Source organism: Nicotiana tomentosiformis, chromosome 10 (assembly GCF_000390325.3).
Source record: "Nicotiana tomentosiformis chromosome 10, ASM39032v3, whole genome shotgun sequence".
Taxonomy (NCBI): domain Eukaryota; kingdom Viridiplantae; phylum Streptophyta; class Magnoliopsida; order Solanales; family Solanaceae; genus Nicotiana; species Nicotiana tomentosiformis.
The window spans coordinates 41450949-41465804 of record NC_090821.1 but is presented as its reverse complement, the minus strand read 5'-3'; the positions used below and the strand labels follow the sequence as shown (position 1 = coordinate 41465804).

General features: G+C 35.5%; 2 protein-coding genes across 5 annotated transcripts; one reads left to right on the top strand and one right to left on the bottom strand.

Moving 5' to 3' along the window:
- Positions 1–449: 449 nt before the first annotated feature.
- Positions 450–8206, top strand: LOC104109206 (peptide chain release factor 1, mitochondrial). Of its 4 annotated transcripts, none has more exons than XR_689183.4 (3): positions 450–1850; positions 1944–2101; positions 7944–8206. XR_689183.4 is itself a non-coding variant. In XM_009618433.4 (2 exons), exon 1 carries the CDS (start codon positions 549–551, stop codon positions 1824–1826), a length of 1278 nt encoding a protein of 425 aa, XP_009616728.1. In that variant the 5' UTR covers positions 450–548; the 3' UTR covers positions 1827–1850; positions 1944–2523. The 4 variants fall into 4 exon arrangements, 1 of the variants encoding a protein (XP_009616728.1); XR_689182.4 differs by having other exon boundaries at positions 2908–8206; XR_689181.4 differs by having other exon boundaries at positions 2902–8206.
- On the bottom strand, positions 3780–5562 carry LOC138900062 (uncharacterized). Its single transcript, XM_070186766.1, has 5 exons — positions 5292–5562; positions 4924–5199; positions 4541–4828; positions 4333–4451; positions 3780–4234 (listed from the first exon to the last, which is right to left on the bottom strand). Exons 1-5 carry the CDS (start codon positions 5560–5562, stop codon positions 3971–3973), a joined length of 1218 nt encoding a protein of 405 aa, XP_070042867.1. The 3' UTR covers positions 3780–3970.
- Positions 8207–14856: the final 6650 nt, after the last annotated feature.

Here is a 14856-nt window from a genome sequence, read left to right as displayed (position 1 = left end):
TGTTAAGGACATAGTGTTCTTGACTTTATGACTGTTGTGTAAATATTAAGGACATGGTGTCCTTAACTTCATGAATGATATGTAAATATTAAGGACAAAGCGTCCTGTATTTGGACCTTCCGTTGTTAAACTTTAGGACATCATGTCCTTAACTTAATATGTACAGTGTAAATGTTAAGGACATGGCGTCTTTAACTTCATGTGTGTAGTGTAAATGTTAAGGACACTATGTCCTTAATACTTACACAACACTCATGAAGAAAGGGTAACAACATCTTTTCGTATTAATTTTAATAGAGTAGTGACTATTTTTGCTCAGCATTAAAAATACTAAATAAAAACTAAATACCATGTTAAAAAATGGCTATCTCACGCCATTTCTACCATCTTGAACCAGCATGCTTTAACGCTAATAACTTGGATTGGGCTGACCTATTCGGCCCATCTCTATTTCAAACTATTGTCTCTGCTGGGAAGAGCAGTCAGAAAAGAGGGCAGAATAGGAGGGTTCTGAAACAACAATTGTAAAGAAAGAAAAGATTCATAGAATGAGGAGGAATGGTAACCTGACCATCCTTGGATCAATAAAATCTTGGAAGTCACTGTTGGATCTAAAGAGGAAGGACCAAATATCAACTGCTGCACTCTCTACATCGAGCAGAAGAAGAATCCCAACTGTTTTCAATCTTGTTCGTTTATATTCTACAGAAGAGCTGCAGCAGCCTCAATTATCTGTTGACCTAATTAAAATGATGGAACAAAGATTATCATCAATTGAGAACAGAAATCTTCATCTTCAGCGTTTTCTAAATCAGCCAGAGTTAACACCTTCTGAATATTCAACTGCCAACAAAGAGCTCAAGAAACTCAGAGATTCAGTACATCTCATAACCGAGTTAAGGGCAAAACAGAAGGAGATTCAGGAACTGAAATCGGTAATTTCCGAATGCCAAGATGACAAGGACATGCAGAAGATGGCTTCTGAGGAATTGAGTGAAGCCACAGAAGGAGAAAAAGAATTGCAGCTTCTCCTTCTAAAATCATTACTACCCAAAGACGATGCTGACGAGAGGGACTCCATTCTCGAAGTGAGGGCAGGAACTGGAGGGGAAGAAGCTTCTTTGTTTGCAATGGACATATTCAAAATGTACGAAAAATATTCTGCGAAGAAAGGTTGGAAATACGAGGTTCTAGAAATAGCTGAGTCTGATCTTAAAGGATACAAAGAAGCTATTGCCTCTATATCTGGATCTGGTGTGTACGGGAAACTAAAATTCGAGAGTGGAATTCACAGAGTTCAGCGAGTGCCCGTGACAGAGAAAGGTGGACGCGTTCACACCAGTGCTGTCTCCGTTGCAATTCTACCGCAGGCAGATCAGTTAGATGTGAAATTGAGGAATGAAGATTTGAGAATTGATACTTACAGGTCAGGAGGATCAGGAGGTCAGCATGCGAATACCACAAACAGTGCTGTGAGAATCACTCACGTGCCATCGGGGATAACTGTTTCCATACAAGACGAGCGATCCCAGCATATGAACAAGGCCAAAGCACTAAAAATATTGTGTGCAAAACTATATGAAATCGAGCGACTCAGATTTCAGTCGAGTAGATCAAAACTTCGATTAGAGCAGATTGGCAGTGGGGACAGATCTGAACGGATCCGCACCTATAACTTCCCTCAAGGACGGGTTACTGATCACCGTGTTGGCATTACAACTCATTCCATAGATGATGTTATGCAGGGAGAGGATTTGGATACTTTCATTGATGCTCTCCTTTTGCGGGAGGAAATGGACGCGATTGCATCCTTCAGCTCCACCTAATGTTAGCTGTCAGCAATCTCACTGGTTAGTGGTGGTGGGATTGTGCATTGTTAAATTGTTGTTTCCATTGTGCTTCAAACTGTTAATTAGAGCAACAATTTTTTTTTTCCGATGAAGCTACCTGTCAAATACTTTAGATGGAGGGAAGTTTTTTAGGTAGGGAAGCTGGAAATAAATGAAGTGCATGCTATGTGCGCGGCAGGTCCTTTTATTTCTTTTCCTCGGTTCAGCCTCCAGATTGGGCTAGAAGATCATCTTCTTGACTTTGTCTTCATGTGAGTACATTTCAACTCATTCATTTGTCGTTTACACCAGAACATGTTTATTTGTTAGTATATACTTATGTTGGTTACCTGCTCTTATACCTAAAAGAGGTTATCATCTGCTATATCCTTGAATCTGAGTGCTAAGAGTTGTTGAAGTTTTGATGTTCAATCAGTTTTCTTTCTTGCTTATAATTTTGGGAAGAGTACTGCAATCAGTCTTTAAAGTGTTTGATATGCAGTTCTATGTCTATCTCTTGTGAAACTTTTTTGTGAGGAACGGAACAAAGGGAAAAATGATATACAGACTGCTAGTTTGGAGAATGAGGGTGTGGTTCTTACACATGCTGAATCATTTTAGTATGTACTTCTGTTAATTGTTTGATTCTGGTTTATCCATTAGTCATTCCACTGAGTTTTTCCTTTTTGGTCAATGATAGATTCTTGAAATTTTCTGTGCTATGAATGTAGTCATCCAATACTAGTAATTCGCCTAGGCTTTTGGCTGGAAAATTTGTCAAATCTTAACGTGAATACAGGCACCAGAAGACGAAAGTTCAACTGAACTCCATGACTGCTAGTCAATCAATTTTGAGTGTTCCTCCAAGGAATAAAGAGAAATAAGTAGGACAAAGTTTAATCTATCATCTGTTGTCTTGAACCCTGTTCTACCGGTCTAAAGTAACTCGAGAAAAGTTGAGAATGCTAAAATCTTAGGCTTTTCTAGTGATGGGAATTGCTTAAGAAATATTTAAAGTCAAAAGATATCCATCAGGGGGAATTCAAAGTTTCTAAAACAGAGTTCATTCTAGTTACAGGGTCGCCAGAAGGTAGGAGCTTTTTCCAGGAGAGAAAGATTGAGGGTTTGGAGCAGCTTCTCGAGTGTCCGTTGATTCAACCTATGGCATGAGAAGATGGCAAACTAAAATCAAGGATAAGTTTGATATCAAAGAGATCTAAATTCATCGAGCACTGCAAAAGTATGTGCAATCGAGTAGTTTCTGACAATATACCATACTAGAATAGTCCAGTTAACTCCATTCACTTGCTTGCGATTTTTTAAGTATTTGAGACTTGACTCTCGTTACAAGAAAATGAGCAACTAAGAGAGATGATGTGGATTCATTGTTAGACACCATAGAGGTTCTTGTAAGAAGAACAAGGACATACTTTTTGCTCTTTTTGATCTGTTATATGGCTACTAGCACAGTCCTTTGTGCTTAAGATATATAAGATTGTTAACCTTCTCAAAAGAAAAGAAGATGAGCAACTAAGAGAGCTGCAGATGGAAAAAGAGTTCTTCTCTTTCATCAATATAAAAAGAGGGAGCAACATTCTTTGAACACACTATCTCACTGTAAAAATATAACTTACAAATTCTAATTTGTTAATCATCCATGCTTGATCAAACATCAAAACATGTCAAGACAATTCAATCTAGCCCAGTGATTTTAAGAGCGAGAAGCGCAAAAAAGCGACAAGGGCTCGCCTCGCTTCAAAAGCGAAGCGCAATTCTTAAAAAACATAATGTAAACCTTGCAAAGACACAATTTAAAATTATAAATAATCAAAAAGTTCAATTTATAAACTTAAAAGTAGGTACTAGGTACCACCAAATCCTCCACAAACCATAGGACACGCAAAATCAAAGCTACTAAATTACTAGAATCAACATCTTATTCTTCTACTCTTCTTGTTCTTCTTCAAGATTGTCAAAATCTTGAATTCCTCTATTATCTTCATATTGCTCGTCATCTTCTTCTTCCCCCTCGTCTTCCTCTTCATGATCACTTTCATCTTCATCAATTAGGGATAGGGATCGACTTGTAGTAGCCACACTTTTTCCCTTCCTAATCGAGCTTGAACTTGAAGTATTCCCCCTTAGACCATAAGGATTCTCCCAACTCCACTAGCAACCGCAACATCACCCCAAGTGAAATTAGAGTCGCCTTCAAATACTTCTTCATCTTCACAATTTTCGGGGACTCCGGTTAGCCACTCATTATCCTCATCAATATTGTCCAAAATAATTGGATCAATTAGATTGCGGTGGTTGTAGCGACGCCTCAATGCTCTATTGTATTTTATGAACACTAGAATATGGAGGCGCTTCAAGGTTAGTCGATTCCTCTTATTTGTATGAATCTGCAAACAAGATGTGTCAACTAATTAGTAGGAGTTGGGACAATTGAGATATAATTTACTTTATCTCAAAACACGAAATAATTCTTTTTATTTCTAACGTGTTCAAAAACGCCCCAGTTCCTTTTACATCCGGATGAGCTACAAGTTAAACTTAGAACTTTGATGGCGAAAGTCTGTAAATCCGGAGTCTCTACACCATATTGGTCCCACCACTCAACTATAGAAGTGAAAAAAAATATTCAAGAGTTAATAAGTATAAAAAATACATTAAAGTTAGAGCTATAAAATATAAAAGCACTTGGTCACCTGGCGACTTCGTCTTTCTTTGTTTAATAGCAAGTCGGGGCTTAAAAAGTCCCTCAGCTGCCTTGTAAATAGCAAGTTGATCTACTATCTTTTTTTGCAAGTCTTCATCTGGGGTCAACTTGATAACAACCTCATGGAATCCTGTCCACACTTCTCTAGCCAATGAATTATTCTCATGCTGATCATAAAAGAGTGACGGGTTCAGAATAAGTCCAGCTGCATGCAAAGGTCTATGAAGTTGCTCACTCCATCTTGCATCAATGATCTGAAAGACCTTTGCATATTCTGCTCATCAGTGAATGATGCTTGAATAGCCTCCTTAGCCCTATCTATAGCTTCATAGAGGTAGCACATTGGTGGTTTTTGCTTCCCATCCACCAAACAGAGTACTTTAACCAAAGGGCCACCAATTTTAAGAGCATGAATGACATTATTCCAAAAAGAATAAGAAAGAATAATGCGTGTAACATCTTTCCCCGCACTTTCCTTTACAAATTTACTCTTGCTCCATTCCTCTGAAGTGAACAACTTTCTCAAATTGGATTTTTGCAAGTGGATACTATGCAAAGTCAAGAAAGCAGTGGCGAACCTTGTCTTGCCCGGTTTCACCAATTTTTTTGTCTGGTGAATCTTCTCATCATATTCAATAACAAGGGCCGCTGAGAAATATAAGAATGTACCCTAACGCCCTGGCCAAAAACTGTAGAGAAGGGTTTTTCCTTGAAAATGTCCCCGAATATTAAGTTGATACAATGAGCCGCACATGGAGTCCAATAGAGATTCTTGTACGCTCCTTCCACAATGCCACCCGCTTTCACATTTTCACTCGCATTATCAGTGACCACTTGAACAACTTTGCTTGGGCCAATCTTTTCAATGGTGTTCTGAAACAATGTGAACATTTTGATGTGGTCAGTGGATGAGTCGCTAGCATCAGTGGACTCAAAAAACAAACTTCCCTTGGGAGAATTCACCAACACATTAATAATCATTTTCCTAGTTCTTGTCGTCCACTTATCCATCATAATGGAGCAGCCATACTTGTTCCACACAACTTTATGTTCCTTCACAATTTTATTAGTCTCCTCCACTTCCTTATTTAGATAAGGACCTCTGATTTCATGATAAGTGGGAGGCTTCATTCCAGGTCCGTATTGACCAACGACCTCAATAAAGTCTCCAAAAGTGTCAGTATAGTTGACACAATTGAAGGGGAGCCCATCATCATAGACCCATCGTGCAAAAGCTCTAACTGAACGATAGCAATTTTTTGTACATCTTTTCCACCGCTCTTTCCTTCCGGCTTCTTTGGGAAATAGCAATCTATAGGACCTTTAGTCCTACTCGTACCCGTCGATCCATGGCTTGAAGAGATTGCATCTCTTCCCTGTTTTGTTGGAAGTGACAATTCTTCAATATCATCATCATCGTCATCAAGATTGGTCACCAATGGTTGATGACTCATTTGATTTTTTTGCTCCTTCTTCTTTTCAACAAAATTCTTTATTTCATCCCTCACCTCCGGTGGGCATTTCGGACAACTTGTGACGTTTCTATCGCCACCAATAAGATGAAATTTAAAGCGATAAATTCTACCCGTTGTAATCTTGTTACAAAACTTGCATACAACATTTGTATTCTTCTCATTAACTCTATCGCCATATCGCCAAGCCGGGTCTTTATCTTTCGATCTTTGAGACATTTTGAAATCCCTATTAAGATATAAGAAAATACATAATCAAATAAACTGAAAATACATATAATATATATAATAATTAATTTTATAAACCGAAATACACATTAAAAAAATCAAATAAACTAAAATATAACATATATAATTTTCTAAAATGAAATACATATAAAATTAATCAAAGAAACTGAAAATATAACATATAAATAATAATTACTTTTATATACTGAAATATACATTAAAAAAATCAAATAAACTGAAAAATATAACATATATAAATAATAATTACTTTTATATACTGAAATATACATTAAAAAAATCAAATAAACTGAAAAATATAACATATATAAATAATAATTACTTTTATATACTGAAATATACATTAAAAAAATCAAATAAACTGAAAAATATAACATATATAAATAATAATTACTTTTATATACTGAAATATACATTAAAAAAATCAAATAAACTGAAAAATATAACATATATAAATAATAATTACTTTTATATACTGAAATATACATTAAAAAAATCAAATAAACTGAAAAATATAACATATATAAATAATAATTAATTTTATAAACTAAAATATAAATAAGAAGAATAAAAGGGGAAAAAAAATAGAATCTGGACGGGTTAGAGATAAAAGGAAGAAGAAGAAGAAGACGCAGAAGTCTGAACAGTGTGCAAACTGGACTGTCAGAGATAAACAAAGAAGAAGGAAGAAAGAAGGAAAAAGAAAAAAAAAAAGCAGAATCTGGACGGGAACAAGAAGAAAGAAAGAAGAAAGAAAAAAAAGAGAAGAAGAAAGGAGAAGAAGAAAATTACCAGGACTGGTCAGCAATGTCGATGAAATTGAACCCTAGGCTTTGGTCGACGTCGATTGAAGAAGAAAGAAGAAGAAATGGTCAGTTTTTGTCGATTTAGGGTCTGTTTTGTATATTAAAAAAACAGACCAAAAGTTTTTTTTATTTTAAAAAAGGGCCCTCTGCCCTTTTTTAACGGAAGCGATCGCTTCATCGATTCCTCCATTGAAGCGTGCGCTTCCCTCGGTCGAGTCGCCTCAGGCAGCTAGAAGCGACACTGGGTCGCGTCGCGTCGCTTCGCGCTTAAAGCGACGAAGCGATCGCTTTTCTAAACACTGATCTAGCCTCACTTCAATGTAAGGGATGGATAAATTTTCCGTCACTGTTTTGAACATCTTTCAGATCTCCTCTGAAAATCACGTTGTAGAAGATAGAAAAGAGTTCGTCTCTTCTAAGGCGTGTGGTTCATTGGAGGTGTGAGACGTTTTGTGGTGAGATTGATGATATTATAGGTGTACTCTTGAGAAACTCTTTTTAATCAGAGGAACAAATGCTTCTTCATATTAGGTTCAAGGGTTTGAATATATGAAACCTTTGTTTTAACAATACTGTTCTGTAGGATCTGTTGGTAACAACAACAACAACAACATACCCAGTATTATCCTACACCATGGGGTATGGGGAGGGTAGTGTGTACGTAGACCTTACCCCTACCTTGTGAGGACAGAGGATGTTTCCAATAAACTGTAGGATCTGTTGGTAAGACTCGTATATATGAACAAAATTCTTTAAGGAGCCAGTTTGCCGTTCAAGGGCCAACTAATGTATATTTCATGCTGTATGGATTGCCTCTATCAATAATACATTTCTGAAGTGACTAACATAATACCAAGTTCATGTGTAGAGTTTGAAGCAGCAAGTACAAGGTATACACGATTTGATTGATCTTGCTGGCAGAGTGATATTTTCAAATATGCAGTCCAAGAAGACAAATTGATGGGGCATAGCACTTTTTTCCCTGTTATATCCATTTTTAAGTGTCTTTCTGTTTCAACCTCTTCTGTTTATTATGTTTAAAATATAACAAAAAAAATTTAGCTCTCAGTAATTGAACTTTGCTTTGCACAGAACTCAGAAGCAACAAATTCTATTATTCTTTTGTCTGCATTAATGGCATTGCACTGTACCTAGTAGCCATAGTAGATAAACAAATATGGTTTTGATCACTTCACTAGTTGATGCTGAGTCTACACTCCACATATATAAGCAAGTAATTCACCGGTAAGAGAGACGATATCCTGAAATGATGTATATAATTGCCATATGAAGGGATTACATTATACAAGCAAGAAGGAAAGTAGAGGGTTGGCTCCAAACGGGATTTCTCCAGTCTTAATAAAATAGTATTAGTAGTTATATATTATTCTCTAAAATGACAAGATATACATCCCAAATTCCGGAAATAAAACATATATGTATTGATATCCAAAGTCGTCATTTTGATCATTTCGTGTTCTTTAATCAAGTAGCTAGCAATTTATTTCCAAAGCGTCAATAAGCTAGGCTTGAGCAAATAAAGTATAAGGTATATAATACCACATGAGAATGAATTGGAAAGAAAAGATACATCATTTGAACGAATGCTTTAACGATCAATACACATTTAGAACTGTCAAATTACTACTACTATATAGAAGCCGCTTGGGAAGCAGGTCAGGGTCGTCATACCTGCTTGCTGATCAGGGGACACTTTTGTCATTTCAAGATGATTTTGCTTTAGGGATATTGTACTAGATTGTTTTATGTGTGTACTTTGTCTGTATTTGACAAAAGAACCAGATAATTACTTTACTACATGTGGGTCCCATAACTGCTTGCGCCTACTCTATATGCAGCCTTTTGAATTTTTGACAGCCACATGACTGTTTTACTGACAGTTTATTTTCTCTCTTAGTCTTAGCTATTTTGGCAAGCACATGACTATTTCGTTGTGTCCAACAATACATATCAAAGTTAGTACAGGGATTGTGAGGAACAATTATGTTAACTCTGTTATAAATTCTTTGCTATACAACTTTGTTTGATACTATAATAAATTGTAGTAATACATTGCGATCGTTTTTCTTTCAGTTCACGATCTGCTCGCCTAAAAATAGTAGCCCAATAAATTCTATTTCATCTTTTAAGATCAACAAAGAAAATTCGATCTCAAGTCTTATTATTTTGTATGGATTTCTATACAAATTTATTTGGCTGAAACTGTGAGAGTATATGAAAGAAAATATGTTTAGTATTTTAGAAGATAAATTAATTATTTTCAGCGCAAAACTTGAATTTTAACTGAATTTCTATGCCAAAACTAACATTCAATAATATATGACTAATGTATCATTTCGGATGAAGATGAGAATCAACTCTTATCGTAGAAAACTCATTAATTTAGTTAGTTGATCATATAAGGTTTAAATTTCAGCAAACAAAATCCTAATATTATTACTCCCTCCGTTTCAAAAAGAATGAACCTATTCTTTGACCATATATTTTGTAAATAGTGTTAAATATTTTGAGTCGTTAACTATTGTGACTTAAATTACTTTTTTACTTAGTTTTTAAATATGTAAGTTTTATTTCAAACAACTTAAAGAATTTATGTCCAAATTCACATTAAAAATTAGTCAATTTATTTCGAAATGCTTCAAACAAATTGAAACAGTGGGTGTATGAGTTTTCTTGTTCCAAAAGAAGAAAGTCATACTTGGTATCGTTTTTCTGATTTTGTTAAACTTGAAGTATAAATATAGATGTATGGATAAAGCAAATAGATTTATTTAAGTTTAGCAATAGAAAGCTTTTTATGAAGACGTCAATTCGAAGGTATCCAACGAAATTGTAGCGGTGAACACGTCGAGCTTCTAAACCAAATGTGTTGTGACCCTTTCGTTGTCATTTGAGGGTGCTAATCTTTGCACTAATACTGTGTAGTACTTGGATGTCCAAAAGTGAAGTAGTTATATTTAGTAGACAAATTGACATTTTATTAGTAGTAATTATTAATATATTAAATTTTAATTATTTAAAACCATAGACAGGTTTTATGTTATGCATCGTATATCTTAATTTTAATATGAATAAACAAACAATTGATAATTAACATAATAGTTTTCTTATTATCATTTTTATATTACTATAATTCACATAAAATTTGGTAGCAAACCAAAATATCTTAATTACTTTAACTTGAGAATCTTTTCGACGAAAAATGTCACAATTCATTGCAATCAGATATTAATTAAAAAATATTTCACGTTAAATTTGACTTTACAATTCTAACCGTCAGTGAACTTATCGCACAAAGGTAGATTTTACATGAAACCCCAATTATTACAGTTACGCAAAAACCAGTCTTACTTGAAAATTTGAGATAACATAACAAAATCATATTCTTCTTTTACTATCCTGGGCCAAAAACATATTTGGTTTTTATATATTTGAGATGTAATTATAAATGAGAAACTCTAAAAACTTTAATACCTTAATTTTTTTCCTAAAAATTTATCTGCATTTTACGAGTACAATAAAAAGTAAAACACAAATTATTGGGCCCGTGCAATTGCATCTAGTATTTATACAAGCCCACAAGTTTCATCTAAACAGAGGGAGAAAACGAGTGCATGAAATTAAAATACGACGTAATTTGTACAACACTTCGCAAAATTTGATAGAAACCCAACCCTTTTTAGATCAATCACAAATTCTATTGGATCAGCTCAAGTAGGTGATATGCAAACAAAGAATTTTAAATTTGATTATAATGAATAAACATGCCTTCATGATATTTTGACTAAGAAATACATATTCTACGTTTCAAATATGATGCAAACCTTTATTTTTCCTTTCACATATTACGTCACAAAACTAAATTTAGTATACAAATAAAGAATATCTTTCATTTTGTACTATCATATAAATATAAATATTTTATCAAACAACCGCCAACAACATATATAAACTATGTGACTGCTACCAATTAGGCTGGAAAGAAGACAGTAAGCGCCGGGTAAAGTGACTTACTTGAATGGTGAGCTATCCTATAAGACTAAGAAGCCGGGAGAGAGAAGGATAACCTCTTTGAAAAGGACAGAGCCGCTTGGCCGCTACTTACACATCTGGAGTTTCGGATTGAACTAGGAAACATAATTAAAGGGCAACGAAGGCCCTTAGATAGGACTTCATCTATGAATAGAAGAGATTTTCTTTCTAGTAGAGCTCATCACGACCATCATAACCTAACTCCAGGACTGCTACGGGCACTGATCCTTCTATTCAAAGTTTCCTTTCTCTTCTTGAATGTAGTTTGTCCTACAGCTCACTAAAGTGAAGGTTATTCAGTAGTGTAAGCAAGTCACTCTTAATCCTATAGTGAATTCAGATATACTGCGCTAGGAGATAATGAAAGTCATCTAGCTCATCTAACTCAATAGGCTACTGGTACTTATTATGTTCCCAATCTATGAAAGAAGAGTTGAATTCCCCGAAAAAAGATTCGCCGAACAGAGAATAAGCTGTAAATCTTAGTTCTCGAAAGCGAGTGAATCTGTCTTCCTTATGGCTCTTTCTTCCCTTTGCTTTGGTTGTGTTGAACCGCGGTTAAACACATAGAAAGGGTTGTTTAGCTAATAGTAATAGTTCAAGCGGGTAGCAGTCTGAAAGCGAATGAGCTAACTAATATATAAGTATATAGAGCTGAGCGAGTAAGCAAGAAGAATATATTGACCATACATGCATTCCCCTTCTTTCATCACCATCGAAAGCGCTTTGTCCCGCCTATAAAAAAGTTCCCACCCATCTCTCTTACTTCAGAGAGCCGCTAAATAATGAAGTTCGGCATCTGCTTGAGCAGGAAGAAGAAAGGTTTGATCCGCTCGGTTTAGATAATTTCCATGGGCTAATAAGACGGTGTCTAGAATGGCAGCCAACTATCTTTCCGTAGGGATTATCATTTCCTGTCTGGCTCTCAAAGACTCAATATCAGAGGAAGTTCTTTTGCAAATTAGTCCCGCATTAGTATCTGAATTAGTCGAATAAAATTCTAATATAATAGAGTAAGGTTCAAGGCTCACTATCATAGGCGGATATAAAGTCCTATCTTGTAGTTACAGATGAAATAGATTTATCTTTCTCTTTGAGATCCAGTAGATGTTGAAGGTGCAGTTGGCTTCCATCGAGTAGATTTTGTTCTCTATTGTATTCCTTTTGCCTTCCCATCCTTATGTTGGCTTCGCTTCCACTGATCAAGTGAGAAAACAAGTCAGAAATTCTTTTCATTGAGATTGGAACAAAACTGATTTGGTTCAAAGAATTTCAACGCCAAGGTTCATTTTTTATTGAGCCCTAAGTCTCGCATGAAGAATTCTTGTTGCATCTTTATGATGAGATCTTAAATGATAAAATTGGACTAAACAAAAAGTGGAAGCTTATTATAAAGAAAAAGGGCTTGAACTCTCAGCTGATTCAACTCAAGCTTTTAGCTCTTCTTCTACTCTTCCTGACGCAACTCAGTGTCTTAAAAAAGTTTCTTTACCAGCAAGGGTCGGGATCAACTACTCTGCCATTCCTTTATTGACTGGTCTAATGAAAGAAAGGTTTTTTAGAATCCTTTAAATCGTAAATAAAACAAGCCGAAATGTTTTAGCATTCAGAATGCTCTTATGTGTAGGATTCAATTCCAGTATAAAGATCTTCTTCAATAATTCCAATTCCTGGAAAGCCTAGAAGTACTCTTCCTCTGGTGGACCCAGACTCTCTCTTATTAGACTTCTAAGTTCATACCAGATCCATGCCTATCTACACTAATAATTCATGAATTAATCCCAATCTCTGCGTTAACAAGGATGAGTATGGATGGATTTTGCTATGGAGTTAAAAGAGAGACACAAGCATCCTTATTTTATAGAGGGGCTGAACAAGTCTACCTCCATTAACAAAAACAATGGAATACAATGGAAGGTTACTTTATTCCGATATCTCCCCCCGAGGATGAGTTAGACTTCCCTATCCTTAAGGATAAAATAAGATCTCTTGCTTTGCCCACAAGCCCTACTAGCGTAGCAAGTCTGGTCGTGTCACGCCCAAAACTCGGGGAGCGCGACCGGCGCTCAACCGAGTGAATCCGGCCGAGCAAGCCTGTTAGATTTTCTTCTACCCAAACTCATCCATGAATAAAGAAGAGATGTACTCCATTAATCAAACTTTCAAAAGATTTCATTAACAACTCCCATTTCATATTCATTAGCAACTTCATTCATAATTTTTAAAATATTACAAGTTTGTAGATATAATGAAAACATTATTTTCCAAATACCAATATTTCTAGTTCAATTCTCCACATCAAACACTACCCACAATTTGTCTACGGAGCCTCTAAGTATAATAGAAGAGTAATATGAAAATGCCGGCAACAAGACCCCGGCTATACCTCAAAACACAATACATGAGAAATAAAAGATACTTGACCCCAAAATGAAGTGGGGCTCACCAAATCAGCTGAAAAGAGTGTACTGCTATCACTAATCAATGCCGCCTGCTGTAGAACCACCTGCATCTATTAAAGATGCAGCGCCCCCGGCAAAAGGGACGTTAGTACCGTCGAATAGCACTAGTATGTATAGCTAAAAGTCCTCTTTCAAAATAGAATGCCCATATAAGAAAAGGCAACACATAGAAACAGCAAGTCACAATCAACAATATCCAAATGTCCAGTTAAAACATAATAATTTTCAAAATACGAACTTCATATACAATTTTGGTTGGGAGATCATTAGCATCGATATACCACCGTCTTTGTTAGCTAGGAGTCCGATAACGCCCGATCTTCTAGGCCATCTCCCCATGAACAATGTGGTTTGACATGTGATACGAAAGAAAGTTATTACCTAAAGTAGTACCACCATGTGCGTAACATGGCGTCCGATCTCCACCCGATCAGCTAGGCCGCCTTCCCACATATGTCGTGTGGGTTGACTTTTCCAATTCACTTGTTATTACCGGTTTCATCCCAATTAAGGGGAATAATATCATAATTTTTCCAATATTTTAATTTCATCCCAAATAAGGGGAATAATCACAATCCACCCCTACACCGACACGTGTAGTATCATGTGTGGGCCTTATGACCCACCCTTCCTCGGTTTTTCTAATGATGCTCCCAAAAATATTTTTGATTTGATTTGCACACGGAAGTAATATAAATATAATAGTACTCACATCAACATATTTCACATTGTATAAATTCTCATTAGTATTTCCAGTCATTCACAACGACAATATTTTCTTGGCTCATTTGGCCATTCACAAGATTCTTTATTCCTGGCACGATGGCCATATTTCATATTCCACACTTTCACCTCTTTCAATTTCAAAAATCACCATCAAATATCAACATATAGAATATTCCTAAAATCACAACTTTAAGTTCATTAGAATTGAATAATTTAAGCACAATAGATTTTTTTCCGAGAAATAGAGTAAAATAATTGGCAATTGATGCGCAAGTTACAATCATCAACAAATAACACACCATTTATTATTGAAATACTTTTCCCCAAAAGGGGTAATACACAATTTTCATTCACGAATATCTAAGAAAGCAAAATATATTGAAAATACTCACAAAGCATAGTATTTGTTAAAACAGCCACATATGGCATGACTTGAGTACAAAGGCTTTTAGGCAATTCTATTTTTGAAGTCATTTTAAAACAGTTGAGTCAAGGCTCATTTCATATTCTTTATCACATCATATCACTTCAATAGCACCA